General features: G+C 43.4%; 2 protein-coding genes across 6 annotated transcripts in view; one reads left to right on the plus strand and one right to left on the minus strand.

The window, feature by feature from the left end:
* hemk1 (HemK methyltransferase family member 1) overlaps positions 1–16,452 on the minus strand; it is a 163,869-nt gene extending 147,417 nt beyond the window's left edge. The window contains exons 1-4 of one of the 3 annotated variants that reach the window (XM_073072056.1): positions 16,355–16,452; positions 10,795–11,249; positions 6,636–6,727; positions 4,858–4,951 (exon numbers count right to left, since the gene is read on the minus strand). In XM_073072056.1, coding sequence (XP_072928157.1) covers positions 4,858–4,951; positions 6,636–6,727; positions 10,795–11,070 — 462 coding nt within the window. In that variant the 5' untranslated portion in view covers positions 11,071–11,249; positions 16,355–16,452. Of the gene's footprint in view, positions 1–4,857; positions 4,952–6,635; positions 6,728–10,794; positions 11,250–11,547; positions 11,705–16,082; positions 16,219–16,354 lie in introns of those variants that run through there. The other 2 variants (XM_073072055.1, XM_073072057.1) reach the window with 2 other exon arrangements.
* c19h3orf18 (chromosome 19 C3orf18 homolog) overlaps positions 16,206–27,376 on the plus strand; it is a 77,262-nt gene continuing 66,091 nt past the window's right edge. For 2 of the 3 annotated variants that reach the window (XM_073072061.1, XM_073072058.1), the window contains exon 1: positions 24,603–24,925. The gene's annotated coding sequence lies outside the window, so the exon portion shown is untranslated. Of the gene's footprint in view, positions 16,286–24,602; positions 24,926–27,376 lie in introns of those variants that run through there. The other variant, XM_073072060.1, reaches the window with a different exon arrangement.

Below are 27,376 nucleotides of genomic sequence, written 5' to 3' on the forward strand. Positions count from 1 at the left end.
ATCATTCTCTTAAACCAACTCTGGATCCTCTCCAATGCCAGCAAATCTTTTCCCAGATAAGGGGCCCAAAACTGCTCACAATACTTCAAATATGGTCAGACTAATGCCTTATAAAGCCTCAGCATTACATACTCACTTTTACATTCTAGTCGTCATGAAATGAATATTAACATTACATTTGTCTTCCTTACAAAAGACCGCATCTTTAATTCAACCTTCAGGGAATCCTGCACTAGGGCTCCAAAGTTCCTTTGCACCTCTGACTTCTGAATTGCTCCCCATTTAAAAAAATTGCTTACCCTGTTTTTCCCTAGTCTTTCTTTCTACCCTGACCACGCACTTCCCTACCCTGTATTCCGCCTGCAACTTATTTAACCATTTTCCTGACCTGCCCTGCCCCTCCACATACCTTTGTATCATCCGCAAACTTGGCTACAAAGCCATCAATTCCATCATCCACATCTTTAACAGAAAATGTGAAAAGTAGTGGACCCAACACGACCCCTCTCTCCATAACTCAGTACCTTAGGTCATGCAAATTTCTCATAAAACTCTTCTGCACTCCTTCAAAAGTTATGTTTCCTATAGCAGAGTGACCAAGATGTGGTCTCACCAGCAACTTGAACAACTGCAACATAACATCCCAACTTCTATAATTAATGCCCCGGCTGACGAACACCATTGTACCTACATCAGTTAAGCGGTCTGCTAGGGTGGCGTTAGTATAACAATGTTAAAGAGCACACATCCCAGGTTCAATTTCCACTGCTGTTTTGTATTTTGTATGTTTCCCCCGTGACTATGAGACTCCCGCGCGTGCTCCCAGTTCATCCCTCCCAAAGTTAGCGTTAGTAAGTTGTGGGGATGCTATGCTGGCACCGGAAGCTTGATGACATTTGCGGGCCGCCCCCAGCGCATCCTCAGATTATCTTTGTCGTTGATGCAAACGACGCATTTCGATGTACATATGACAAATGCACTTAATGGCCACTTTATTAGGTACCCCTGCTGGTTAATGCGAATATCTAATCAGCCAATCACATGCAGACGGGGTGGTTTGAATATCTCATAAAATGTTAATCTCCTGGGATTTCCATGCACAACACTCTCTACAGTTTACAGAGAATGGGGCAAAAAAGAAATACATCAAGTGAGCAGAAGTTTTGCGGGTGAAAACACTTTATCAATGAGAGAGGTCAGAGGCGAATGGCTAGACTGGTTCAAGCTGACAGGAGGGCGACAGTCACACAAATATCCAGGCATTACGACAGTGGTGTGCAGAATAATATCTCTAAATGCAAATCACGTCGACCACTGAAGTGGATGGGCTACAGTAACAGAAAACCACACTGGGTTCCTCTCCTGCACATATTATAAGTGGCCACTGAGCGTAAAGCTGAAGTTCTCCTGCAGCCTCTTGTGTCTGTAACTTGTAACTGTACCAATTCAGCCATCTACTGGATACTAAGGTTAGTGCAGGATATGCTGAAGACATAATTAAATGATTCCAGGTTGCACAAAAATGTTACTATGATATTGTACTTCAACAAAATATCAAAGTGTACGGACAGTATGTGAAACCTTAAGCCATTTCAGTTTAAGCTGCAACTCCTATACCTATCATCCAGTTTACATTCAATACTTATGTGTGTCAAGATGGAAGGCAAAGTCAAAAATTCAGGTTAACACTCCACTGTTGCACTGAGAAAAGGCTGAGAGATGTCCTATCTTTTAGTCAAGGCTTCATCTGCTCCATATAGTAAAACATACACAACTCTTTTGAAGAAAAGCAGAAGAGCTTTCAGTAAATTCCTGTCCAAAACGTTATCCCTCACAGAGCATAGTACAGTACAGGCCTCTCCACCCAAAATGTTGTGTCGACCTTTTAACCTACTCCAAGATCAATTCAACCCTTCCCACATAGGCTTCCATTCTTTTCTCATCCATGTGCCTATCTAAAGAGTACCTTAAATGTTCCTAATGCATCTTCTTCTACCACTAAGCCGGCAATGAATTTCATGCACACACCGCTCTCTGTGTAAACAACTAACCTCGGACATCCCCCCTATACTTTCCTCCAAACACCATAAAATGATGCCCTCTCGTATTAGCCATTTCGACCCTGGGAAAATGACGCTGGTTGTTCGCTCTGTCAATGCCTCTTATTATGTCCAATGCCCTCCATTTTTCTTTCATCCATGTGTTTTTCTGTGTCTCCGCAGGAAGTCCCAACAGGCTCTACTCGCTTTTTAAATCTGGTGCTAGCAACTGTGTCCGTGATCTCAGTCTCCGCAGACTGGAAGATTCTCAATCAAGCTGTTTAATCAATTTCACAATGCTGCTTGAGTGGCATTATTGTGCACATGTTGAGAGCCCAACTTCTTCAATTACACAGGACTGAACTTCAGAAGTACTTGAAAAGAAGGAGTAATTTGAGATTAAAAGTGGCTCTACAAAATGGCAAGGCCTTCTTTCTAACCTTACAGCAGGGTCTTGGCCTGAAATGTCGACTCTTTATTCCTCTCTGTAGATGCTGCCTGACCTGCTGAGTTTCACCAACGTTTTGTGTGTACATGACTCTACATTTACAGAATCCGCAGAATCTTGTGTTTACGCGTGCAATTCTGGTTGCCCCATTACGGGAAAGATGTGGTAGCTTTGGTTTCAGAAGAGATTTAGCAGGATGGTGCCTGGTTTAGAGGGAATGAGCCGTAAGGAGACGCTGAACAAACATCAATTGTTTTCTCTGGCATGTAAGAGGCTGAATAAAGACTTGATAGAGGTCTATGAAATTAGGAGAGGCACATATAGGGTAGACAATCAGAATCATGTTCTCCAGGGTTAAAATGTCAAGTGCTAGAAGACATGCATTTAAGCTGAGGGGAGTGTTTGAAGGAGATGTGCAGGGTAAGTATTTGTTTACACAGAGGGTAGTTGGTACCTAGAACTGCCAGTGATAGTGGTGGAGGCAAATATGACAGTGTCATTTCAGAGACTATTAAGTAGACACAAGAATATGCAGGGAATGGAGGGATATTGCTCATGTTCTAAGTTCAGAGTAAATTTTATTATCAAAATACATACATGTCATTATATACAACCCTGAGATTCATTTTCCTGCGGGCATTCTCAGCAAATCTATAGAATAGTAATTGTAACAGGATCAATGAAAGATCAAACAGAGTGTAGGATACAACAAGCTGTGAAAATTCAAATATAAATAAATAGTAAGAAATAACTAGAACAAAAAAAAAACAAGATAAAGAGTCTTAAGGTGAGATTATTGGTTGTAGGAACGTTTTAATGATTGGGCAAGTGTCTGTAGTTATCCCCTTGAGCCTGATGGTTGAGGGGTAATTACTGCTCCTGAACCTGGTGGCGTAAATCCTGAGGCCTCTTATCTTCTACCTGATATCAGCAGCGAGGAGGGAACATGGCCTGGGTGGTAGGGATCTCTGATGATGGACACTGCTTTCCTATGATTGTGTTTCACATAGATGTGCTCAATGGTTGGGAGGGCTTTAGCCGTACTGGGCCGAATCCACTACCTTTTGTAGGATTTTCTGTCATTTCTGACGTTGGTGTTCCCATACCAGCCATGATGCAGCCAGTCATTACACTCTCCACTAAACATCTATAGAAGTTTGTCAAAGCATTAGATGTCATGCTGAATCTCTGCAGACTCTTAAGGAAGTGGAGGTGCTGCCATGCTTTCTTTGCAATTGCACTTACTTGCAGGGTCCAGGACAGCCCCTCTGAAATAGTAAAACCCAGGAATTTTAAGCTGCTAATCTTCTCCACCTCTGATCCTCCGATGAGGACTGGCTCATGGATCTCTGGTTTCCCTCTCCTGAAGTCTATAATCAGTTTCTTGGTCTTGTTGACATTGAGCGTGAGGTTGCTGTTATGACACAACTCAGTCGAACTTTCAAACCCCCTGCTGTATGCTGATTCATCCCCACCTTAGATTCGACCCACAACAGTGGTGTCATCCGCAAACCCGAATATGACATTGGAGCTGTGCTTAGCCACACAGTCATAGGCGGAAAGCGAGCTATAGAGGTATACAAAATGCAGCATGGAATGAGTGGACAGCCAGAGGCTTCTTCCTCAGGGCAGAATGGGCTAACACAAGGATGCACAACTTTAAGGTGTTGGGAGGAAAGTATACGAGGTTGTCGAAGGCAGTTTTTTTTTTAAACACTGTATAGTAGGTCCATGGAATACACTCCTAGGGTGGTGGTTAAAACATGTGCATTAGGAACATTTAAGAGACTTTAAGACAGGAATAAGGATGAAAGAAAAATGAAGGGCTATGTGTGAGGGAAGGGTTAAATCAGTGGTCCCCAACCTCCGGGCCGCGAAGCATGCAGGGGCGCAGCGATAGGCGGAACGCACCCAGCACATCTTTAAGAAAAAAGCCGAAATCAACAAGCTAATTAATTAGGTGCCGCCCGGCAATCGCCTCTGATCTGGGCCGACATTTACGTGCTGGGCGACACCTAATTAATTAGCTTGTTTATTTCGGCTTTTTTCTTAAAGATGTGCTGGGTGCGTTCCGCCTACCGCTGCACCCCTGCATGCTTCGCGGCCCGGAGGTTGGGGACCACTGGGTTATATTGATCTTGGAGTAGGTTAAAAGGTCAAGCTGAAGGGTCTGCACTGTGCTCCACTGCTCTGTTCTCATTAATTTGTTGGTCTTATAAAAAGGTTCTATGGCACTAACAGCAATGCTTCATTCTTGATGTTCTTAATTCACCTGCAATACACGCCAACCTCAGTTATGTAACACTTGGAACACTAGAGTACTTCATTAGATTTATTCAGCGTTGAAATGGAACCTGTGCTTGAATTTACCTCGGTTTCTGGTCTGGGAATAAAGACTGGAGGCTTTACTTTCAGCGTTAGACCGCAGAAATCCCATTCCTCAATCACATATTGCACAGGCATGCTAGAAGACAAAAGAGAACAAAATCAGTCAAGCTGAAAAAACATTTATAAAGTCAAAATCACAGAGCAGTACAGCACAGAAACTCAGAGCTCACCACTTCTAAGGATGAAGGAAACATGGTCAATCAGGGTTTTCCAAATGGAATCTGACAAGCATTGAGCAACAATAAGAAGCAAAAGTTCAGAGAGTAATGCAGCATGGAAAAGCCATTTCAACCCAATTCACTCATGTTGACCAAGATCAATCAGGTTTAATATCACCAGCATATGTCGTGAAAATTGTTGTCTTTGTAGCAGTAGTACAATGCAATGCATAATAGAAAAAACATAAAACCATGAATGACAGTAAGTACAGTGTCTATAAAAAGTATTCACCCCTTTGAAGTTTTCATGTTTTATTGTTTTGCAACATTGAATCACAGTGGAGTTAATCTGACCTTTTTGACACTAATCAACAGAAAAGACTCTTCTGTGTCAAAGTGAAAACAAATTTCTACAAATTGGTTTAAATTATAATTAGTAAACACAAAATAATTAATGGCATTATTATTACTACCCCCTTCAAGTCATTATTTAGGAGATGCATCTTTGGCAGCAATTACAGCCTTGAGTTGTGCAGATAGATCTTTATCAACTTTGCACATCCGGACACTGCAATTTTTCCCCATTCTTCACAAAACTGCTCAAGCTCTGTCAGATCACATAGGGCTCACGAGTGAAGTTATTTTCAAGTTCAGCCACAAATTCTCCATTGGATTGAGGTCCAGGGCATTAACTTTGTTGTTTTCAAGCCATTCCTGTGTGGCTTTGTCTTTACGATTGGGGTCATTGTCTTGCTGAAAAATAAATCTCTCAAGTTGCAGTTCTCTTGCAGACTCCATCAGGTTTTCCTCCAGGATTTACCGGTATTTTGGTGCATTCATTTTACCCTCTACCTTCACAAGCCTTCCAGGGCCTGCTGCAGCCAACACTGTGCTTCACAGTAGGGATGGTACATTTTTGATGATGTGCATGTTTGGCTTACACTCATTGTTTCTTACCCTCTGCCATCAAATTTCAAATTCGAGTGGGAAATCCTACAAACGTTGCCATAGAAAAGCAGCATCCATCATCACACATCTCACCACCCAGGCGATCTTTTCTTTCCCCTCGCTGCAGTCATGAGGTAGAAGGTACAAGTGACTCAGGACTCACACCACCAGGCTCAAGGACAGTTACCAGCCTTCAACCATCAGGCTCTTGAGCAAAAGGGGATAACTACACTCATTTAAGGACTCTGTTGTATTGTTATTTCTCATTAGTTATTTATTATCTGCATTTGCACAGTTTGTTTAGTTTACAGATCCTGTTTAGTTACCGTTCTATAGTTTTGCTAAGTGTGCCCACAGAAAAAGAATCTCACAGTTGTATGTGGTGAAATGTGTGTACTCTAATAATAAATTTTACTTTGAACTTTTCTGAACAGCCCACGCACACTACTTGCATTCTTCTCTTGCACAATGGTAACTTATAGCAATTTGTTATGTCTGCAGTATACCGCTGTCACAAAATATCAAATTTCACGACTAATTGTCAGTGACATTAAAGTTGACTGTGCTTCCGTACTTGAGTTTAAGCAAACTGAAATATCTTCAAATTTCAGAAAGGAAAGGAAGGATATACAGAAATATATTTAATTCTCGCACTGTTGAAGGCGCTTGGAACACAAATCCCAGATTGTCTGCTTCTGCTCTGCCGTGAGGGGGTTGGTCAGGGCCTCCGCTCCAAGGCTGTGAATCTGCAAGGAGAAAGGCGAAGAACATTCAGTAAAAAGTGTGTCTGTTGCTGCTGCATTCATTCACTGTGCTGTTACTCACTTGTAACAAAAACAAACTGCAGTGGAGAGAGTTCACAAGCTTATAGCAATGAATGTACAGGGACAAAGAACAGTATGACACAGGAAGCCTTATGATTCATGCTGACTCTCAAAGAAGCATCCTTAACCAGTGAGCAACTCATGTTCTCTGTATTATTTATCTACCGATCGATCTATTTATTAGTCTGCTTTTGCACACTGGTTGTCAGTCTTTGTGTATAGTTTTTCATAAATTCTATTGTATTCCTTGATTTTCCAGCAAATGCCAGCAAGAAAATGAATCTTAAGATAGTATCACACAAAATCCAGGCAGCATCTATGGAAAAAAGTACAATCGATGTTTGACCAAAGGGACTTGCCCTGAAACCCCAAATGCATTTTTTTTCCCATCGACGCTGCCTGGCCTGCTGAGTTCCTCCAGCATTTTGTGTGTTGCTTTGATTTGGAATAGGTGTAAGTCATACCCAAGGCCTACAACAGAAGCCATATAGCCCATGACATAGGCTATGACGCCTATAGGCCTGCTCACCATTCAATACAATTACAGCCTTCCTCAAATGCACTTTCCTAACCTACCTCATTCCCTTCCTGCATGTAAATCTATCTTTGTCTGCTTTCAATATTTTCAAGAGTTCATTATCTGGAGCTTTCTGGAGTAAGAAATCAGAGAGAATTACGATTTCATTACCTCAAGCCCAAATAAGCCTAAACCCCCTTATTCTGAGATTATGTAACCAGTGTTCTATCAGCCTCGTAAACACCAGAGATTCTGCAGAAGCTGGAAATCCAGAGCAATACACACAAAATGATGGAGAAAGATGCCAGAATAAAAAAGTCGGGCGGGGGGATGTAGGACAAGCTAGGTGATAGGTGAAGCCAGGTGGGCAGGAATGTGAAAAGGCTGGAGAATGAGAGGAGAGGAGCGAAGAGCGGACCATGAGGAAAAGGGAAGGATCTGATAGGGGGGAGAGTAGAAGAGATAAGAGGCCAGAATAGAAGAAGGAAGGGGAGGGGAAAAGAAACAAAATTACCAGAAGGAGAAATCGATGTTCATGGCATCAGGTTGGAGGCCACCTAGACAGAATATGAGGTGTTGCTCCTCCACCCTGAGAGTGGCCTCATCGTGCCAGAAGAGGCAATGGACTGGCATGTCACAACAGGAATGGGAAAATAGTTGGCCACTGGGGAATTCTGCTTAATGTGGACGGAGAGGTGGTGCTCGACAAAGCGGTCCCCCAATGTAGTGGAGGCAGCATTAGGAGCATCAGGTACAACAGACGACCCCAACAGATTTCCAGGTGAAATGTTGCCTCACCTGGAAGGACTGTCTGGGGCCCTGAATGGAGGTGAGGGAGGAGGTGAATGGGCAGGTGCAGCATCTCTGTCACTTTCAGGGAAATGTGCCAGGAGGGAGATTAGTGGGGAGGGACAAATAGACAAGGAAACTATGGAGGGAGTGATCCCTGCGGAAAGCAGAATGCAAGTGTGTGTGTGTGTGTGTGTGAGGGGGGTGGAGGGGGGCAAAGACATTTTTGGTGATAGGATCTCCAAAATTGTGGAAGATACAGAGAATGACGTGTTGGATGTACAGACAGACATACTTTATTGATCCCGAGGGAAATTGGGTTTTGTTACAGCCACACCAACCAAGAATAGTGTAGAAATATAGCAATATAAAACCATAAATAATTAAATAATAATAAGTTAATTATGCCAAGTGGAAATAAGTCCAGGACCAGCCTATTGGCTCAGGGTGTCTGACACTCCGAGGGAGGAGTTGTAAAGTTTGATGGCCACAGGCAGGAATGACTTCCTATGATGCTCAGTGTTACATCTCGGTGGAATGAGTCTCTGGCTGAATACTCCTGTGCCTAACCAGTACATTATGGAGTGGAGGGGAGTCATTGTCCAAGATGGCATGCAACTTGGACAGCATCCTCTTTTCAGACACCACCGTCAGAGAGTCCAGTTCCACCCCCACAACATCACTGGCCTTACGAATGAGTTTGTTGATTCTGTTGGTGTCTGCTACCCTGCTGCTGGAGGCTTATGGGGTTGTATGTGAAGACAAGAGGTACTCTATCCCTGTCAAGGTGACGGGAAGATGGGATGAGCACGGATGTCCGGGAAATGGAGGAGATGCAGTTGAGGGCAGCGTCAATGGTGGAGGAAGGGAAACCCCATTTTCTGAAGAAGGACGACATCTCTAATGTCCTGGAAAGAGAAGCCTCCTCCTGGAAGCAGATGTAGTGGAGAGGAACAAAGAAACTGAGAAAAGGAAACAGCATTTTTACTGGAGACTGGGTGGGGAGGGGTGTAGTCAAGATGGATGTGGGAATCATTAGGTTTATAAAAGCTGTCAGTAGACAGTAGAGATGAAGACAGAGACATCAAGAAAAGGGAGAGAGGTGTCAGAGATGGAACAAGTGAATTTAAAGCAGGGTGGAAGTTGGAGGCAAAGTTGATGAAATTGATGAGCTGAGCATGAGTGCATGAAGCAGCACCAATGCAGTCAATGTAGTGCAGAAAGCCTTCCATCATCCTTCCCAATTACCTGCTGCATCCATGCGTCAGTTTTGTGTTCTGTGAATGAAGACTATCAAATGCCCTTAAGCTGAATCTTTCTGTAGTATTTCTTCATCGAAAACATTAACTTCTAAAATGCTTTCTTCCAAGCTGCACTAGTTCATATTATCCCACATTGTACTCCTTTTACCTCACTAATCTCTCAATATTTATCTATAGATCGTTCCCCAATAAAAGTGTGTTGTGCTTTTACAGACATCCATAAGAAATGCAGATGCTATAATCCAGAGCAAGTTAGTAAGACTTTAGAACGAACCTTATACAGTAAAGCTGAAGTCTCAAACTTTCAATCCACCCAAACATGACCCTTGCACTTTATTTAGTCAGAGACTACACCAGACACAAGCCGTTCTGCCCATCAAGTCTGTGCCAAATCAATATGCTGCCTCGTCCCATCAACCTGCATCCAGCCCATCGCCCTCCATATCCCTCCCATCCACGTCCTTATCCAAATTTCTCTTACATTTTGAAATTGAACCTGCATCCACCACTTCTGCTGGCAGCTCGTTCCATACTCGCACCACCCACTGACTGAAGAAGTTCCTGCTCATGTTCCCCTTAAATAATTCACCCTCCACCCTTAACCCATGACCTCTAGTTCCAATCCCACCCAACCTCAGTGGAAAAAGCTTGCTTGCATTTACCTTCTCTCTACCCTGTTGTACACCTCTATCAAATCTCCCCTCATTCTCCTACACTCCAGGGTATAAAGTCCTAGCCCATTCGATCAGGTCTTAGGGATGTATGAGTTTTCATTCACCCTATCTTTGCGATTGTGAATGCACACAGACCAGATAAAGGGTTTTGTACTGAAACATGGACTCTCCACTTCCCTCCCACAGATGCTGCTCAATCTGCCGACTTCCTCTAGCAGATGGTATGTTACTCCATAGTCTAATCTCTTGTGTCTTCTCTTTAAGTTAGCCTAACCTACAGGAAAGATTATAAGTTTGAAAAATTAGAGAAGATTTACATGGTTGTTGCCGGGAATTGAGGACCCGAGTTATAGGGAAAGATTGAATAGATTAGGACTATTCCTTGGAGTGTAGGAGAATGAGGGGAGATTTGATTGAAGTGTACATGATCATGAGGGGTATAGTTAGGTTTTTTTCCACTGAGGTCGGATGACACTAGAACTAAAGGTTATTGGTGAAATGTTTAAGGGGAACTTCTTCACTCAGAGGATGATGCGAGTGGAAGGATCTAGCAGAGGGTGGTGGTTGCAGATGTGGAAATTTGGATAGGTACAGGGATGGGAGGGGTATGGTCCAGATGCCGGTCAATGGGACTAGGCAGAATAGCTCGACATGAACTAGATGGGCTGAAGGGCCTGTTTGTGTGCTGTAGCGCACTGCGAGTCTAAGACTCCAAAACCCCCACACTTGAATTTCATTATACTTAACAGTTTTTCCTCCAAGCACATGGGAAACGATGTATTCAGCTGAGAGCAAGGGCTCTGATATCGCCCTCTGTTCAAATATCTGCTGCCAGTGGATCACACAGTCAGCTCCTGTCGCAGGCACAGAACTGCAGCAACTTGCGGAGAAGGCGGCTGAAAAGCAGCTGACGTGGTCTCTCTTGCCAGGGTGAAGTGACAGTACTCTGCTACGTGAAGCCAAGCAAAGGTGGTGCCCAGTGAGAACTTTCCAGCCTATGTAGCCACTTCTTATCCTAAACATCTTCTTTGTTATTTCCACGCGGTATTTTAAATCAGAGTCATTAGAATGCCAGTTTTCTTGAATGGTTAATTATGCTTCCCTGGGCACTTTGGGTGAGGACCTTGAATTAAGTTTTAACTGTGGACTTAACATGCAATGCTCCTGGAACGTCTTACTTCATTGCCACTTTGGATTGAGTTCTGAAAAACAGAAGAACACAAGATCATAAGACAAAGGAGCAGAATTACTCCATTTGGCCCATCAAATTTGCTCCACTATTCAATCATGGCTAATTTATTTTCTCCCTGGCTTCTCCCCATAACCTCTGAAGCCCTTACTGATCAAAAACCTATCAACCTTTTTCTTTAAATATAATCAATAAATTGGCCTCCAGTCATCTGTGCAATGAATAGTTACAAAATTCATGGATTTACGGTAGAAACATTTTATAAACTCCCTAATACACCGATTCCTTTGATTTACCACATAAAATCTCACCACTTGCACTCTAATGGAGGGTTTCAGTGCCCTGAGTGATTGCAGTTCTGAAAGCAGCTGATGGTGTGGAAGCTATCGTCTCCTGGAAGACAATGACAAAGTGACAGCGGCCAAGTCCTGTGAGTAGTAACTGGTCTGGTTAAGTCTGTGAAGAGCAAGGACAGATTATTCAGTTCCTCTCACCTGCTTCGCCAGTCAACAGAATTATAGACTGATGTGATCTTTATTGGTTTTTTTTTAATGATTTCAGAGATGAGAAACTTTGGGACAGAGGCTTAGTGATATATTTGGATATAGTTATCACCAGCAAGATCAGCATCAATTGCCTGTCCTTAATAAGCCTGAAAAAAGCAGATTGCTGAGTCACTTCAGAAGGCATTTAAAGTCAGGGGGAGACATGAGGGACTGCAGATGTTGGAATCTGGAGCAAGAAATAAACTGCTGGAGGAACTCAGCAGGTCAAGCAGCATCTATGGGGAGCGAGGACTGAACAATAATTCAGGTTGCGACTGACAGTGGAGTTCTGATATAGGGTATAAACACTAGGAGGCCGTTCAGTTCCTAATGCATGCCCCCGCACTCAATAACATCATGACTGATCCAGCTCAGCACCAAGTTTTTGCATAGACACAGATCTAGCCAATTCACTACTTTCTAAAAGTCTCTCTTGAATGTGCCTCGCAATGGCACCTTCACAATCTCTGGGTAAAGACTTTCAAAGGCTCATTAACCTCTGGGTAAAGAAATTCTGTCCTATCTCAGTCCTGAACCAGCCCTTATTTGGAAAAGACCACAAAATGATCCAGTCCAGACCATCATGGGCAAAGCCCTCTCCACCACTGAGCTCAATTACACAGAGCACTGAGATCTTCAATGTCAGCAATTACAACCTTCCACAGCATTCTTATGAGCATCTGGGAAGAAGACATGCATAGACTTCAAAGATGCCATGATCATCCTGTTCTTCAAAAACAAGGGAAGCAAAGCTGATCACGGTATCTACTGAGGCAACTCCCTCTTGTCCAGGGCCAGGAAGGTTCTCGACTGTAATCATCTAATCACCAGCACACTAGAAGAGAACCTTCTGGAGACAGTATGGGTCGCCGCATTATTGACTTGATTTTTGCCATTTGTCAAGTTCAGGAAAAGTGCATAGAACAAAATTTGAACTTACTCCTGCTTTCATAGATCTAACCAAAGCACCGTGGACAGTATTGTCAAAGCTGAGATGCCCTTGCACTCGTCAACTTCATTCACCTTTCATGACAACATATTAACTAGCCTCATCCTATAAAATGGAGAAGCTTTCTAGCCATTCAAAATTTCAAACAGTGCGAAGCAAAGGGTATGTGTTGGCCCCTGTGCTTTTCACCTGCTCTTTGCATGCATGCTGAACCATGCTGTCAGGGACCTTGAATTGGGAGTGTATCTGGACTACACCTTTTCACCTGTGGTATCTCAATGCCAAGATGAAGATGACTGAGAAGCTCGTCCTTGAGTGCTTTATGCTGGTGACTGTGCCACGATAGCACATACAGAGCTTCCAACTCGTTGTCAACAGCTTTGCGGAAGCTTCTCAATTCTTTGGCTTCACCATCAGCCTGGTAAAATGGAAGTCCTATTTTACTCTGCTCCCGGATCTGTGTTACCCCTCTTTACATCACCATAAAATCGTGGAAAGTACAGCACAGGAAAAGACCCTTTGACCCCATCTAAACCAACTCCTCTCGACCTTTACCCTCCATACCCATACCATCCATGTACCTATCCAAACATAGCTTAGATGTTGAAATCCAGCTCGCATCCACCACTTGCACTAGCAGCTCATGCCACTCACATGAGTGAAAAAGTTTTCCCGCATGTTCCCCTTAAACTTTTCACCTTTCACACTTAACCCATGACCTCTGATTGAGGTTCCATCCAACCTCAGTGGGGGGGGGGGGGGGGGGAGAGAATAAAAATCAAGGGAACAAAATTGAATATGGTAAATGAATTCAGGTACCTCGGCAGCATTGTGTCTAGATAAGGAAATCAATGCCAGGATTTGCAAAGCCAGCAGAACCTCGGCCACCTGTATTAAAGCGTGTTGAACCAGCACAATGTTTGTCTATCCACAAAGCTCAAGGTATACAACGCCGTCATTGTTAGATGTCTCCTTTATGGCTGTGAAATATGGACTGCTTACAGAAGACAACCAGAATGCATCCATCTCAGACAACTAGAACGCTTCCACATTTGAAACCTGAGGTCGATCCCAGGCATCCACTGGCAGGTCAGAGTTATAAACATGGAAGCCCGCTACAGAGCAGAAACCATGCTCCTGAAAACCGAGCTTCGATGTACAGGACATGTCATATGTATGGAGGACTCCAGAATCCCCAAATGTCTACTGTATGGCAAGCTACCTCTGGCCAAGAGGAATCAAGGTGGAGATTCAAAGACTGTGTGAAAGGTAACATTGCACATGCTGGACTTACTACAAAACAGCTGGAACACTGCATACAAGACCGGATTAGAGACTAGCCCATGACAACTTCGAGGAGAGGCGCCACGGATACCTGTTTGCTGCCCAAGAGTGATGAAAACTTGCAGAGCAATTCCCTTGACCTCACTGTGAATGAGATTTCTGATTAAAACAGACTGCACAGCCACCTTCGGGTCTAAAGCAAGTGAACTGCACCAGAACGACCGCCATCATCGGACATGAGAGATGACCATCATTTGGTAGTTTGTTGTCTTTTGCACATTGGTTGTTTGCCCATCTTTGCTGTGTGTGTTTTTTTAAAATTCATTCTATTTACTGCGATGCCCACAAGAAAATAACTTCCAGGGTAGTATTTGGTCACAAACATGGTCTTTGACAATAAATTTACTTTGAATAACCACCTCTGGGTACAAACATGTACAACCCTAAAGGTAGCTCTCATTGAAAATGATGGAAATCCAGGTCTGTGTAAGAAAACTACATATGACTTGTGAAGGGATATTTCATGAGCCAAGAAACAATTCCACAAGCAGTTAGAGTCAGATGCATATCAACTCTGGCAGAGTTTGCAGACTATTATTTCCTATAAAGCAAAACCCAACATCATGAATGGCAGTGATGTTTCATTATCAGACGAGCTCAACGCCTTTTACACTCGCTTTGAAAAGGAGAATAAAACCACAACTATGAGGATCCCTGCAGCATCTGACGACTCTGTGAGCCGACATCAAGTTGTCTTTCAAGTGGGTGAAAGATCTCTGATCTCTGACTCATCAGCAGGGCCTGATGGAGTACCTGGTAAGGCTCTGAAAACCTGTGCCAACCAACTGGTGGGAGTATTCAAAGACAGATGGAGAGCATGCGAGGGAACCAGCCAGTTTCGAACATAACCTCTCAACCTTGTAAAAAGTACTAATGGTGTCAAGGTCTTCATCGATGACAATGGATAAACCTTTATAGAGCTTCAACATAATATTCTTGTTCTTGTATTCTAATTGTCTCAAAATGAGCCTCCCTTACCACTGACTCAACCTGCAGTTTACCCTTTAGGGAATTCTGCACAAAGTCTCCCAAGTCCCTTTGCACTTGTATTTTAGAATTTTCTATCTGTTTGGAAAAGAGTTTTCACCTTTATTCCTTCTACCACGACTACACAATTTCCTAAAGTACATTCCATCCGCCACTTCCTTGCCTATTCCCCAAATATGTTTAAGTCCTGCAGCCTTCCTTCTTTTCCTCAACTTTACCTGCCCCTCCACCTATCTTGGTATCATCCGCAAACCTGGCCACAAGCCTTCAATTCTGTCATCACTGACAGATTGTGAGAAAAGAAGTGGTCACAACCCAGACCCTGCAGAACACCCCCTTTATTCCCACTCGTTGCTTCCTGCCAGTTAGCGGATCTGTATACTGCCCTGTATATAAATCCCATCAGGCTCTTTCTACCCTTGCAGTTCCTAATTCTGCCCCAGTGATTCTACATGTTAAGATGCTATGTCACCTCTTCCTAATCATTTGATTTCCCTTCTCACTAATAGAGCCACCCCAAACCCTTGGCCTATCTGCCTGTCCTTGGATGTTAAGCTCCCAACTATGATCTTCTGTCAGCTACGACTCACTGATGGCTCACAATTCTTACCTACCAATCTCCAAATGAACTACAAGATCATCTACTTTTTTATGTCTGCATTTCAATCTAACATCTCCGGTTCTGTATTCAGCACCCTTTTCAATTTTGCCATGTTACACTTTAACTTATCACACTGATTGCAATTTTGCCTGTCCTTCCTCATAATCTCACTACGTACTGCATCTGCTTCTATACCAACCACCCCTTCCTCAACCGTCAGTCCAGTGCCAGATTAGTTTAAACCCTCCCCAACAGCTTTGGCAAACCTGCCCACAAGGATATTGGCTCCTCCTCGGGTTCAGGCATAACCCTTCCCTCTTGGACAGGTCATACCGCCCGCAGAAGAGATCCCAATGATCCAGAAATCTGAATCTATGTCTTTTGCACCAGCCAGTCATCTGCCGATCATCCTATTCTTACCCTTACTGATCTCCCATTTCATCAGAGCAGATTAAAATCCAATTTGGGCGGCTCTAAAAGCAGATCCCCTCCATCAAACTTGATTCCCACTCCGCTCAGCCTAAAGTGCGGGAAGCCAGCTCGTGCGTGACGTCACCAAGGTGCAAAATGGCAGCGCCCATCAGACAGTGACAACTCGTTGTTCGTGTCTTTGGATTTCCCAAGTGAGATTTGAAGCTCTCTTCCCCTCCCCCCTTCCACCTCTCATTGTTTATGTTGCTCCGGGTTTTAACCTTCATTTCTAATTTATTTTCTCTTATGCTCTCCGCGCGCCGATCGTTTTGTCGATCCTCTCCTCCAGCCGTCTGGTGCATTCAGTGTGTGCGCGAAGCAGTCCGGGCAGGAAACTCGGCGCAGCGTCGCGGGTTCCGGCGGCTAATGCTAGGAGTTAGCGTGTCCTTACCCTTTTCTCTTCTCAAAATCAGAAACTGCCTTATATGATGTGAAATATGTGGTTTTGCAGCAGCAATGCAGTGCATAGAAAGAACAATCCTAAAACTACAAAATAAATAATGCAAAAGGAAAGGAATAATGAGTCTGATGGACCGATCATAGATCTGAAGGGGAGCGGGGTGGGGGGTGGTGGTTGTGGAAAAGGTGCGAGTGAATCGTTGAATGCTAATTCCGGGAGGTACAGGAGCCTGAAGGGCAAATTGGAGATGTACAAGATGATAAACATAGATCGAGTTGATAGCTCGAGACTTCTTCCCAGAACAGAAATTACTAATTAGCATTTAAGTTGATTAGAGGAAAGTACAGTGGAATGTCAGAGTTAAGTTTTTTTTAACTGAGAGTGGTGGGAACTTTTAGGGAAACTTTTAGATAGGCACATGGATGATAAAAAATGGAGGGCTATGTCGGAGGGAAGGGTTAGATTGATCTTAAGAGTAGGTTATAATGCAAGCCCATTGTCGTGGGCCGAAGGGCCTGTACTTGGTTGTTGTGTTTTATGTTCTGCAGCATCTCCTTTGTGTAGTCATATTATACACATACCTTCATTGGCTGAGGAAATTAGTTTAAGATTTAAGATGTCATGATACAGGTGCACAGAATATTGTACAGGCTACACGTGGGGTACTGTGTGCACCATACTATCAGAAGGATGTAATTAAACTGGAGAGAATGCAGGAAAGATTCACAAGAATGTTCCTGGACTGGAGGCCATGAGTTGTGAAGATAGATTGTACAGGCTGGTCTGTTTATCCTGGAGCAAGGGAGGCTGAGAGGAGAAATGATATCTACTGCTATCTTTCCATCTCATACTCTTATAAAGATAGGGTACATAGAGCCTGTTTCCTTCCTGGGGGTGTGTAAACGCAAAAGGCATAGGTGAGGGAGGAGGCTTAAATGGGACCTGAGAGGCAAATTTTACACACACAATGCTGGAAGAACTCAGCATGAATGGAAATGAATAAAGAGTTGATGTTTCGGGCCAAGACCCTTCATCAGGACTGGAAAGAAGGGGACAAAGCCAGAATAAGAGTTAAGAGGAGGGGAAGGAGTATGAGCTAGAAGGTGAGAGGTGAAGCCATGTGAGGAAGAAGGTTCGTATCTGGAATCACTGCCTGAAGAGGTGTTGGAGGCAGGAACAGTAATGAGAATTAAGAGACATCTGGACAAGTACCAAAATGAGCAGGGAATAGAGGGGTATTGAATTAATGCAGGAAAGTGGGATTAGTAGAGGTTTTATTGTATTGAGATACAGCCTGGAATAGGCCCTTCCAACCCTTCAAACCACGCCATCCAGCAAACCATCAATTTAATCCTAGCCCAATCATAGGACAAATTACAAAGAACAATTAACCTACCAGCTGGAATGTCTTTGGACTGCAGAAGGAAACAAGAGCACCCGGAGGAAACCCAGGCGGTCACGGGGACAACATACAAACTCCTTACAGACAGCGGTGGGAAATGAACCCAGGTCACCTGTGCTGTAAAGTTTGTGCCAACTACTAAGCTCCCATGGTGTGGTTGACATGGGCATGATGGGCCGAATGGCCTGTTTCTATACTGTTCAGCTCTATGACTAATAAATGCTGGCGATCCAGCAACGTCTGTGAACGACCACATAAAAATACCAGCCTTATTCGGACAATAAATGTGTTGTCCTTTTGCTTCTTGTCACTGTTCTCAGCTGAATGTCTCACTGTTGCTCCTACGCCTGCATTAGTGGCAGAGAAAAGCACTGCTGGACTTGTGAATTATAAATGGGACAACTATGAGAGCACAGTTTTAATGTCTGTAAGGCGCAGGTGACTTGCATCCAGACTATCGTGCCTACAATCTGAACATGTGTTTGTGTTACTTCTTCAGAATCAGCAGAGGTAGATACAGACAGACAGACATACATACTTTATTGATCCCGAGGGAAATTGGGTTTTGTTACAGTTGCACCAACCAAGAATAATGTAGAAATATAGCAATATAAAACCATAAATAAATAATAATAGGTAAATTATGCCAAGTGGAAATAAGTCCAGGACCAGCCTACTGGCTCGGGGTGTCTGACACTCCGACGGAGGAGTTGTAAAGTTTGATGGCCACAGGCAGGAATGACTTCCTATGACGCTCAGTGTTGCACCTTGGTGGAATGAGTCTCTGGCTGAATGTACTCCTGTGCCTAACCAGTACATTATGGAGTGGATGGGAGACATTGTCCAAGATGGCATGCAACTTGGACAGCATCCTCTTTTCAGACACCACCGTCAGAGAGTCCAGTTCCACCCCCACAACATCACTGGCCTTACGAATGAGTTTGTCGATTCTGTTGGTGTCTGCTACCCCAGCACACAACAGCAAACATGATAGCAATCCACCAACAGATAGATACTCTATTGATCCCAAAGGATGTTACAATGTCACAGATATACAAATATTAGAAGAGAAGTAAGAAAGACTAAAAAATAAGTTATCTTAAACAGTCTAACAGGCCATAGTGTCTCCTTATAGAGCCTTAAAGCCGAGGGTAAGGATAACCTCATATAGTGCTCTTTGGAGCAGCACTTTCCAATGGCTCAGCAGGTTAAGACAGTGAGTTGTTGAGCGGAACAGCTCTCCGTTCCCTGTCCTGCACTGACAGAGCTAATCCCAGTTCAAGCTCCTACATTGCATTCAGTGGCCACTTTATTAGGTACACCTACGTTATGTAGGACCACAGGAGGAGAAAAACAGAGATCTACCAGCCAGTCCTCAAATCAGGGGTTAGAGGTAGAGAGGGTCAGCAACTCTAATTTCCTTGGTGCTATAACTTCAGAGGACCAAGCCTAGGTGCAGCACTTAAGTGCCATTACAAGGATAGCTTGGCAGCACCTCTACCTTCTTAGGAGTTTGCGAAGACACAGCATGACATCTAAAACTTGGGCAAGCTTCTACAGATCTGCGATGGAGAGTATACTGTCCGGTTGCATCACGGTCTGCTCTGGGAACACTAATACCCTTGAACTGAAGAGCCTACAAAAAGTAGTGGTTACATTCTAGTCCATCACGGGTAAAGCCCGCCTCACCATTCAGCATATCGACATGGAGCACTGTCGCAGGAAAGCAGCATCCATCATCAAAGGATGCCCACCATCCAGGCCGTGCTCTCTTCTCACCGCTGCCATCAGGAAAGTAGTACGGAAACCTCAGGATCCACACCACCAGGTTCAGGAGCAGTTATTACCCCTCAACCATCAGGCTTTTGAACCAGAGGGATATCTTCACCCAACTTCACTTGCCCGTCATTGAAATATAGACTCAATTTCAAGGACTCTTCATCTTGTTCTTGATAATTATTATTTTTTTTTCTTGGCTCAGACTGGTAAAATCTAATGTACAGACATAGCCAAGCACACTCAATTGCTAGAAACTTTCATACTATCCCAGTGGTACTTAATATTGTGGCTTTCTGAAGACTTTACATGAATATTGCTGAGTAGGCCTGTATACTCTGTTCATATTCCATAATCTTTCAATTTCTTTGCATAGTTCTCATGTTTTTCACTTATTGATTTCTGTACGTTATGTGTGTTTGGAATGGCTGTGTCTATTATGTAATTTGTTTTTGCTTGTTTATCTTGTAATATTTTATCAGACAGTTATTATGGATTATGTTATCTGTAATAATGGATCAGTTGTAATATAATTTGTTGGACTCTGACTCTAAAACTGGATTAGACTTATTTATTGTAGAGTGTCTTTTATGAGTTTGTATTTTAAAGCAAGGTTTTGGTGAATGCCTGTGAAAGTAATCGGATTGAGTTAAACTGCTGCAGGATCCTGTGAAGTGTTGGATTGTTTCCCGTTTCTCTTGGCACTTTCTGCATTTATGATCTTGAATTTGTTGGTCTTTTATCATGTATTTTTTTTTATCATTTTGTGTTGACCATCTGGTCCTGTGTTGCCACAAGGAACCCCTCTGTTTCTGAGAAGATGTCTCCAACTCTGAGCCAGGAGATCGGTGCTTCCTTGTTGGCATCTACTCCACTCAGGTCATAGGGAAGTCTTCCATGGAGGGTCAAGCTCTTCCATAGGTTTAACTTTTTCTTCTGTAGTGATAGTTCCTTCATTTTTCTGGATTGTGCTTAGTGGTGAGTACTTCTTCTCACAACTGTATGTGCTTGTGTGGAGTGCTGAATCCTGTCTTCATTGATGAAAACATATCCTTAGAAGTTTTATCTGACCATTCTGAAAATGTTGTATGTCTGTTATTCCTCTTCCTCCTTCAGTCCAGGGTAGTGTTAATCAAAGTGTGTTCGAGTGTACATATTGTTTTCTAAAATCTGTCAGTTCTTACATTTCTTACTTTTCCTTCTTTTTCTTCTTTTTATTTGTTTGTTTCATTTTTTTCCTTCAACTTAAGCTGGTAAAACCTGAGGTACGGGCATAGCCAAGCATACTCATTTGTCAATTGCTCTGAACTTTCGGACTATTTGAGTAATGTTTAGTATTGCGGCTTTCTGGAGATTTACAGAGATATTACTGTGTAGCCCTAATTGTTTAATGCTATTGTGCAGTGACCTTGGGATAATACCAGTTGTAGATATTACTATTGGGGTAATGTATACCCTGTTTATGTTCCATAGTCTTTCAATTTCTTCTTTCAATTCAGCACATTTCTGGTGTTTTTCATGTATTGATTTCTGTAAGTTATGTGTGTTTGGAATGGCTGTATCTATTAAATAAGTTGTTCTTGTTTGTTTATCCTGTAATATTATATCCAGACAGTTATTATGGATTATCCTATATTTTATAACTGATCTGTCATAATATAATTATTGTTATTTTTTTTTGTATTTACTGTGTATGCCTGTAAGTAAATGAATCTCTGGGCTGTAGATGGTGACATATATGTACTTCAATAATAAGTTTACTTTGAAGTTTGAACCTGTACACCTGCTTGTTAATGCAAATACCTAATCAGTCAAACACATGGAAGCAGTTCAGTGCATAAAAGCATGTTGCCACATGGTCAAGGGGGTCAGTTGTTGTTCAGACCAAACCTCGGAATGGGAAGAAATGTGGTCTTGTGACTTTGACCGTGGAACGACTGTTGGTGCCAGATGGGGAGCTTTGAGTATCTCACAAACTGCTGATCTCCTGGGATTTGCACGCACAACAGTCTCTAGAATACACAGAGAACGGGGTGAAAAACAAATCAAAAACATCCAGTGAGCAGCAGTTCTGTGGGTGAAAACACCTTGCAATTGAGAAAGGTCAGAGAAAAGGGGTCAGACTGGTTCAAGCTGATAGGAAGGCAACTCAAATAACCACATGTTATAACAGTGGTGTGCAGAAGAGCATCTCTGAATGCACAACACACTGAACCTGGATGTGGAAGGGCTCCAGCAGCAGAAGACCATGAACATATACTCAGAGGCCATTTCATTAGGTACAGGAGGTACCTAATTAAGTGGCCAATGAGTGTAGTTTTACAAGTGCCCTCAGCTCTCCTGGGATAGTGAGAAGAGTAAGGGTTGAGGTGGTGGTGGGGAAAGAGGTGGGAATGAGGAGGGCGGGGAAAGAAGATCAAGCAATCAAAGTTCAAAGTAAATTTGTTATCAAAGGTTGTATTCCTTATGCTACCTTCAGATTCATCTTGCAGGCATTTACAGCAAAATATAAAAACATAATAGAATTTATGAAAGGCTTTAAATAACAAAGACTGACAAGCAACCAACATGCAAAACAAGACGATTCATGCAAATAATTAACAAGTATATAAATAATACTGGATGAGGAAGTGGAGGAATGGGTTATTAAATTTGCTGATGACACAAAGGTTGGAGGTGTTGTGGATCGTGTGGAGGGCTGTCAGAGGTTACAGCCGGATATTGATAAGATGCAAAACTGGGCTGAGAAGTGGCAGATGGCGTTGAACCCGGATAAGTGTGAGGTGGTTCATTTTGGTAGGTCAAATAAGATGGCAGAATATAGTATTAATGGTAAGACTCTTGGCAGTGTGGAGGATCAGAGGGATCTTGGGGTCCAAGTCCATAGAACACTCAAAGGTACTGCACAGGTTGACTCTGTGGTTAAGAAGGCATATGGTGCATTGGCCTTCATCAATCGTGGGACTGAGTTTAAGAGCTGAGAGGTAATGTTGCAGCCATATAGGACCTTGGTCAGACCCCACTTGGAGTACTTTGCTCAATTCTGGTCGTCTCACTACAGGAAGGACGTGGAAACCATAGAAAGGGTGCAGAGGAGATTTACAAGGATGTTGCCTGGATTGGGGAGCATGCCTTATGAGAATAGGTTGAGTGAACTTGGCCTTTTCTACTTGGAGCAATGGAGGATGAGAGGTGACCTGATAGAGGTATACAAGATAATGAGAGGCATTGATCGTGTGGATAGTCAGAGGCTTTTCCCCAGGGCTGAAATGGCTAGCACGAGAGGGCACAGTTTTAAGGTGCTTGAAAGTAGGTACAGAGGAGATGTCAGGGGTAAGTTTTTTACACGGTGAGTGCCTGGAATGGGCTGCCGGCAACGGTGGTGGAGGTGGATACGATAGGGTCTTTTAAGATACTCCTGGATGGCTACATGGAGCTTAGAAAAATAGAGGGCTATGGGTAAAGCCTAGATAGTTCTAAGGTAGGGACATGTTCAGCACAGCTTTGTGGGCCAAAGGGCCTGTATTGTGCTGTATGTTTTCTATGTAACATGAACTTGAGAGGCCTTGAAAGTGAGTCTATAGATTATGAAGTCAGTTTAGCATTGAGGTGAGTGAAATTATCCACGCTGTTTCAAGAGCCTTATGGCTATAGGGTAATGACCGTTCCTGAACCAGGCTGTGTAGGACCTAAGGCTCCTGTACCTCTTGCACCTCCAGCTAAAACACCAGAATCAGGTTTAATATCCCCAGCATATGCCATGGAATTTGTTAACTTTGCAGCAGCAGTACAATGCAATACATAATAACAGAGAAAAAGACAGAATTACTCTAAATATATATATATATAATAGTTAAGTAAGAAGTACAAAAAAATTTACAAAGTAGTGAGGTGGTGTTCAAGGGTTCAAAGTCCATTCAGAAATCGGAAGGCAGAGGGGAAGAAGCTGTTCCTGAATCACTGACTGTGTGCCTTCAGGCTCCTGTACCTCCTGTCTGATGGCAGCAATGAGAAGAGGGCATGTCCTGGGTGACGGGGGTCCTTAATGATGGATGCTGCCTTTTGAAGAACCACTCCTTGAAGGTGCCCCGGATACTACAGAAGCTAGTAGCCATGATGGAGCTGACCGAGTTTACAACTCTCTGCAGCTTACTCCAATCCCGTGCAGTAGTTACCCCCACCCCCACCCCCATACCGGATGATAACGATAGATCAAATTCCTACAACTGTTCAGCAACTGTTGTTAGATGCTCACACTTGGGGACATCAGGTGCCCCTCCCTATGTGACATCCTGCTGTTTAACAGTCTGCTGTTACCTTTCCGACTTGATTGCCAACAACCCATGAGAGCTTGGAGGCAGGTGGCACTTGTGCCAGTTTTAGCAACAGGGCAAGAAAGACCATGACTTTTTTTTTAAAAAAGGCACAGGTTTTAATGTTTTGTTAACACTGCAGATGCTGGAAATCTAGAGCAACACACGCAAATTTACTGGGCGATATCAGCAGGTCGGGTAGCATCTATGGAGGGGAATAAAATAGTCGACATTTCGTGCCAAGACCCTTCAGCAGGACTGGAATTGAAGAGGGGGAGAAGCCAGAATAAGAAGGGGGAGAATGGCAGGTGAGGGGGGGAGGATTTTGTTAGTACTCTGTAAGTGTGGGGGGGGGGGGTGGAATGGGATGGAGTCTAGTGGTTAAGTGTAAACAAAAAGCAGATGACAGGTTGCCATTTAGTCAGACACAGCCTGCTGCCATAATACCGTCAGATTTATGCAACAATCCTGTCCCAACCCAATCCTTTGATTGACGGCAGGATTACCCAATGATGGATGAGCTTGTTGGGAGCAGTGCGTCTCGACCGGCCAATCATTGCGTAGTGTATATGGTGGGCAGGAGCTGTGCTAAACAGTGTCTGGAGACAGAGACCTTGCTTATAAAATAATCCCGACATTTAGTTTAATGAGCCTGCTACTCTTTATTAAACTGCCTTTATTGAAAGCAACTCTTTTAGTTTCACCCACCCTATAATGGTTTAAAATCGTGCTGTTCCTTCTTTTAATTTTTTTCTTGTTTTTTAAAAAAAAAATCAATTGGGATTTATATATTTAAAGGGCACACATTAGCAGTTTTGTCCCTGGCCTTCCCAAAGATGTAGGATATTTTTTCATGGATAATCTTGAAGAGGATGATTGATCACCTTAAACCGTAGCAACGGTGAGTAAAAAAACAGCCTTACTTATTATCTCTGAATATGAAATATAGCGTCCCCTCTGTCTGTTCATCTACAAGCAAAATCCCTTGTTGCTAGGCCTCTATATTTATAAAACTACATTTTCACATTGTAGAACTGTACCTGCTGGAGACAGAATTAAAACATTTCTAGAGTACTGATTTAAAAATGCATAAAATCTTGATTGGTCACATGGGTGTAATTGGGCAGTGCTGCTTGTTGGGTTGGAAGGTCCTGTTACCATGCTGTATCTTTAAATAAAAAAAGATACATATTATTTCCTTGAAATAGTCTATTTTTCCCTGCCTATTGTGAGACAGTAATTCCAACATAGATTCACTTGCTTATTATACACAGGCTCAGCTATTGCCCTCATACTACTGTAAGGGCTCTTTCGTTATATGCAGTGTTGTATGACGTGGGCAATCATGATCTTTCTGTGACCGTGATTGTTCTTGCCAAATTTTTTTTTTTCAGAAGTGGTTTGCCATTGCCTTCCTCTGAGCCAAAGTGTCTTTAGAAGACAAGTGACCCCAGCCATTATCAATACTCTTCAGAGATTGCCTGCCTGGTGTCAGTGGTCGCGTAACCACGACTTGTGATATGCACCGGCTGCACATACGACCGTCCACCAGCTGCTGCATGGCTTCATGTGACTCTGATGGGGGGGGGGGGTGGAGTGGGGGCTAAGCAGGTGCTACCTTGCCCAAGGGTGACCTGCAGGCTAGTGGAGGCAAAGAGCACCTCACACCTCCTTTGGTAGAGACGTATCTCCATCCCACCACCCAATTGTAAGGGCAGAATGGTCTAGCGAGGCCTCGCAGTGTTCAACTATTGTACCTTTCTCCAGCTTCTGCATCATGAATAGGATTGACAGACTGCATCCTTACTGTAATGTTGTAAAGGAATACTGAACGTAGTCAGTCCAGGCTGATCACCAAGCTCCCATTTACACCAATCCTACAGGAACCTCATTTTAATCTCTCCATATTCCCATTAACTGTCCCCAGATTCTACCTGACGAAGGGTCTCGGCCCGAAGCGTCGACAGCGCTTCTTCCTATAGATGCTGCCTGGCCTGCTGTGTTCCACCAGCATTTTGTGTGTGTTGTTTGAATTTCCAGCATCTGCAGATTTCCTTGTGTTTGCCCAGATTCTACCACCCACTTCTGCATAGAATATAGAACATGACAGCACAGTACAAGTTCTTTGGCCCACAATGTTCTACGACCTTTTAACCTACTCAACAATCAATCTAACCCTTCTCTCCCACATAGCCCTCCATTTTTCTTTCATCTATATGCCTATCCAGGAGTCTCTTAAATGTCCCTAATGTGTTTGTCTCAACCACCATCCCTGGAAGCATGTTCCGGACATAAAAAAAAACAATTACCTCTGACATCCCCCCCCCCCCCCCCGGCAATTCTTTCTTCAAAATACTTTAAAATTATGCCCTCTTGTATTAGTCATTGTCACTGTGGGAAAAAGGTGTGGGCTGTCCATTCTATCTAGGCTTGTTATCATCTGGCACACAACTATCAAGTCACCTCTCATCCACTTTTGCTCAGAAGAGAAAAACCCTAGCTCCCTCACGCTATCCTCATTAAAAAATGCTCTCTAATCCAGGCAGCATCCTGGTACGTCTTCTCTGCACCCTCTTTAAAGCTTCCATATCCTTCCTATAACGAGGCAACCGGAACTGAAGACAATACTCCAAATGTGGTCTAACCAGGGTTTTTTAGAGTTGCAACGTTACCTCATGGCTCTTAAACTCAATCCCCTGACTAATGTTGGCTTGGACACTGCACGCCTTCTTAACCACTGTATCAACTTAACCACCAGTCAACAGACCAGGGACAACTTACACTGGTCTTTTAAACATCAACTTGGGATGTGGGGGTTGGGGGGAACCCATGTGGTCACAGGTAGACTCCACGAAGACAGCATTGGAGGTCAGGATTGAACTTGGGCTGCTGGAGCTGTGATGCAGCAATACTATCACTGCACTACCTAATGGAAACAGTGATATGGTTGTCCTCCCTTTTGACTGTTCATCTGGCAATACCAAAGAGCTCCATTGCTGGAACAGGGGAAGATTGAATAGGTTTGGATTTTATTCCCTGGAGTGCAGGAGATTCTTGTAGAGGTATGCAGAATTATGAGGGGCATAGACAGGGGCAATATGTGCAGGTTTTTTCCTCTTGGGTTGAAAGATACTAGAACCAGAGGTCGTAAGTTTAGGGTGAAAGGTAAAATATTTAAGAGAAATCTGAGGACAACATCAGGTCAGGAAAGGAAAGGGGGCAGAAGCTGGACTAAGAAGGTAGGGAAAGGGACAGGTGATAGGTGAGCCCGGGTGAGAGGGGGAAGACAGGTAGACAGGGAGAGGGAGGTTAGAGCTGGGGGGTGTGGTGGTAGTTAGGGACAAGTTCCCAT

This window comes from Hemitrygon akajei, chromosome 19, assembly GCF_048418815.1.
Source record: "Hemitrygon akajei chromosome 19, sHemAka1.3, whole genome shotgun sequence".
Lineage (NCBI taxonomy): Eukaryota > Metazoa > Chordata > Chondrichthyes > Myliobatiformes > Dasyatidae > Hemitrygon > Hemitrygon akajei.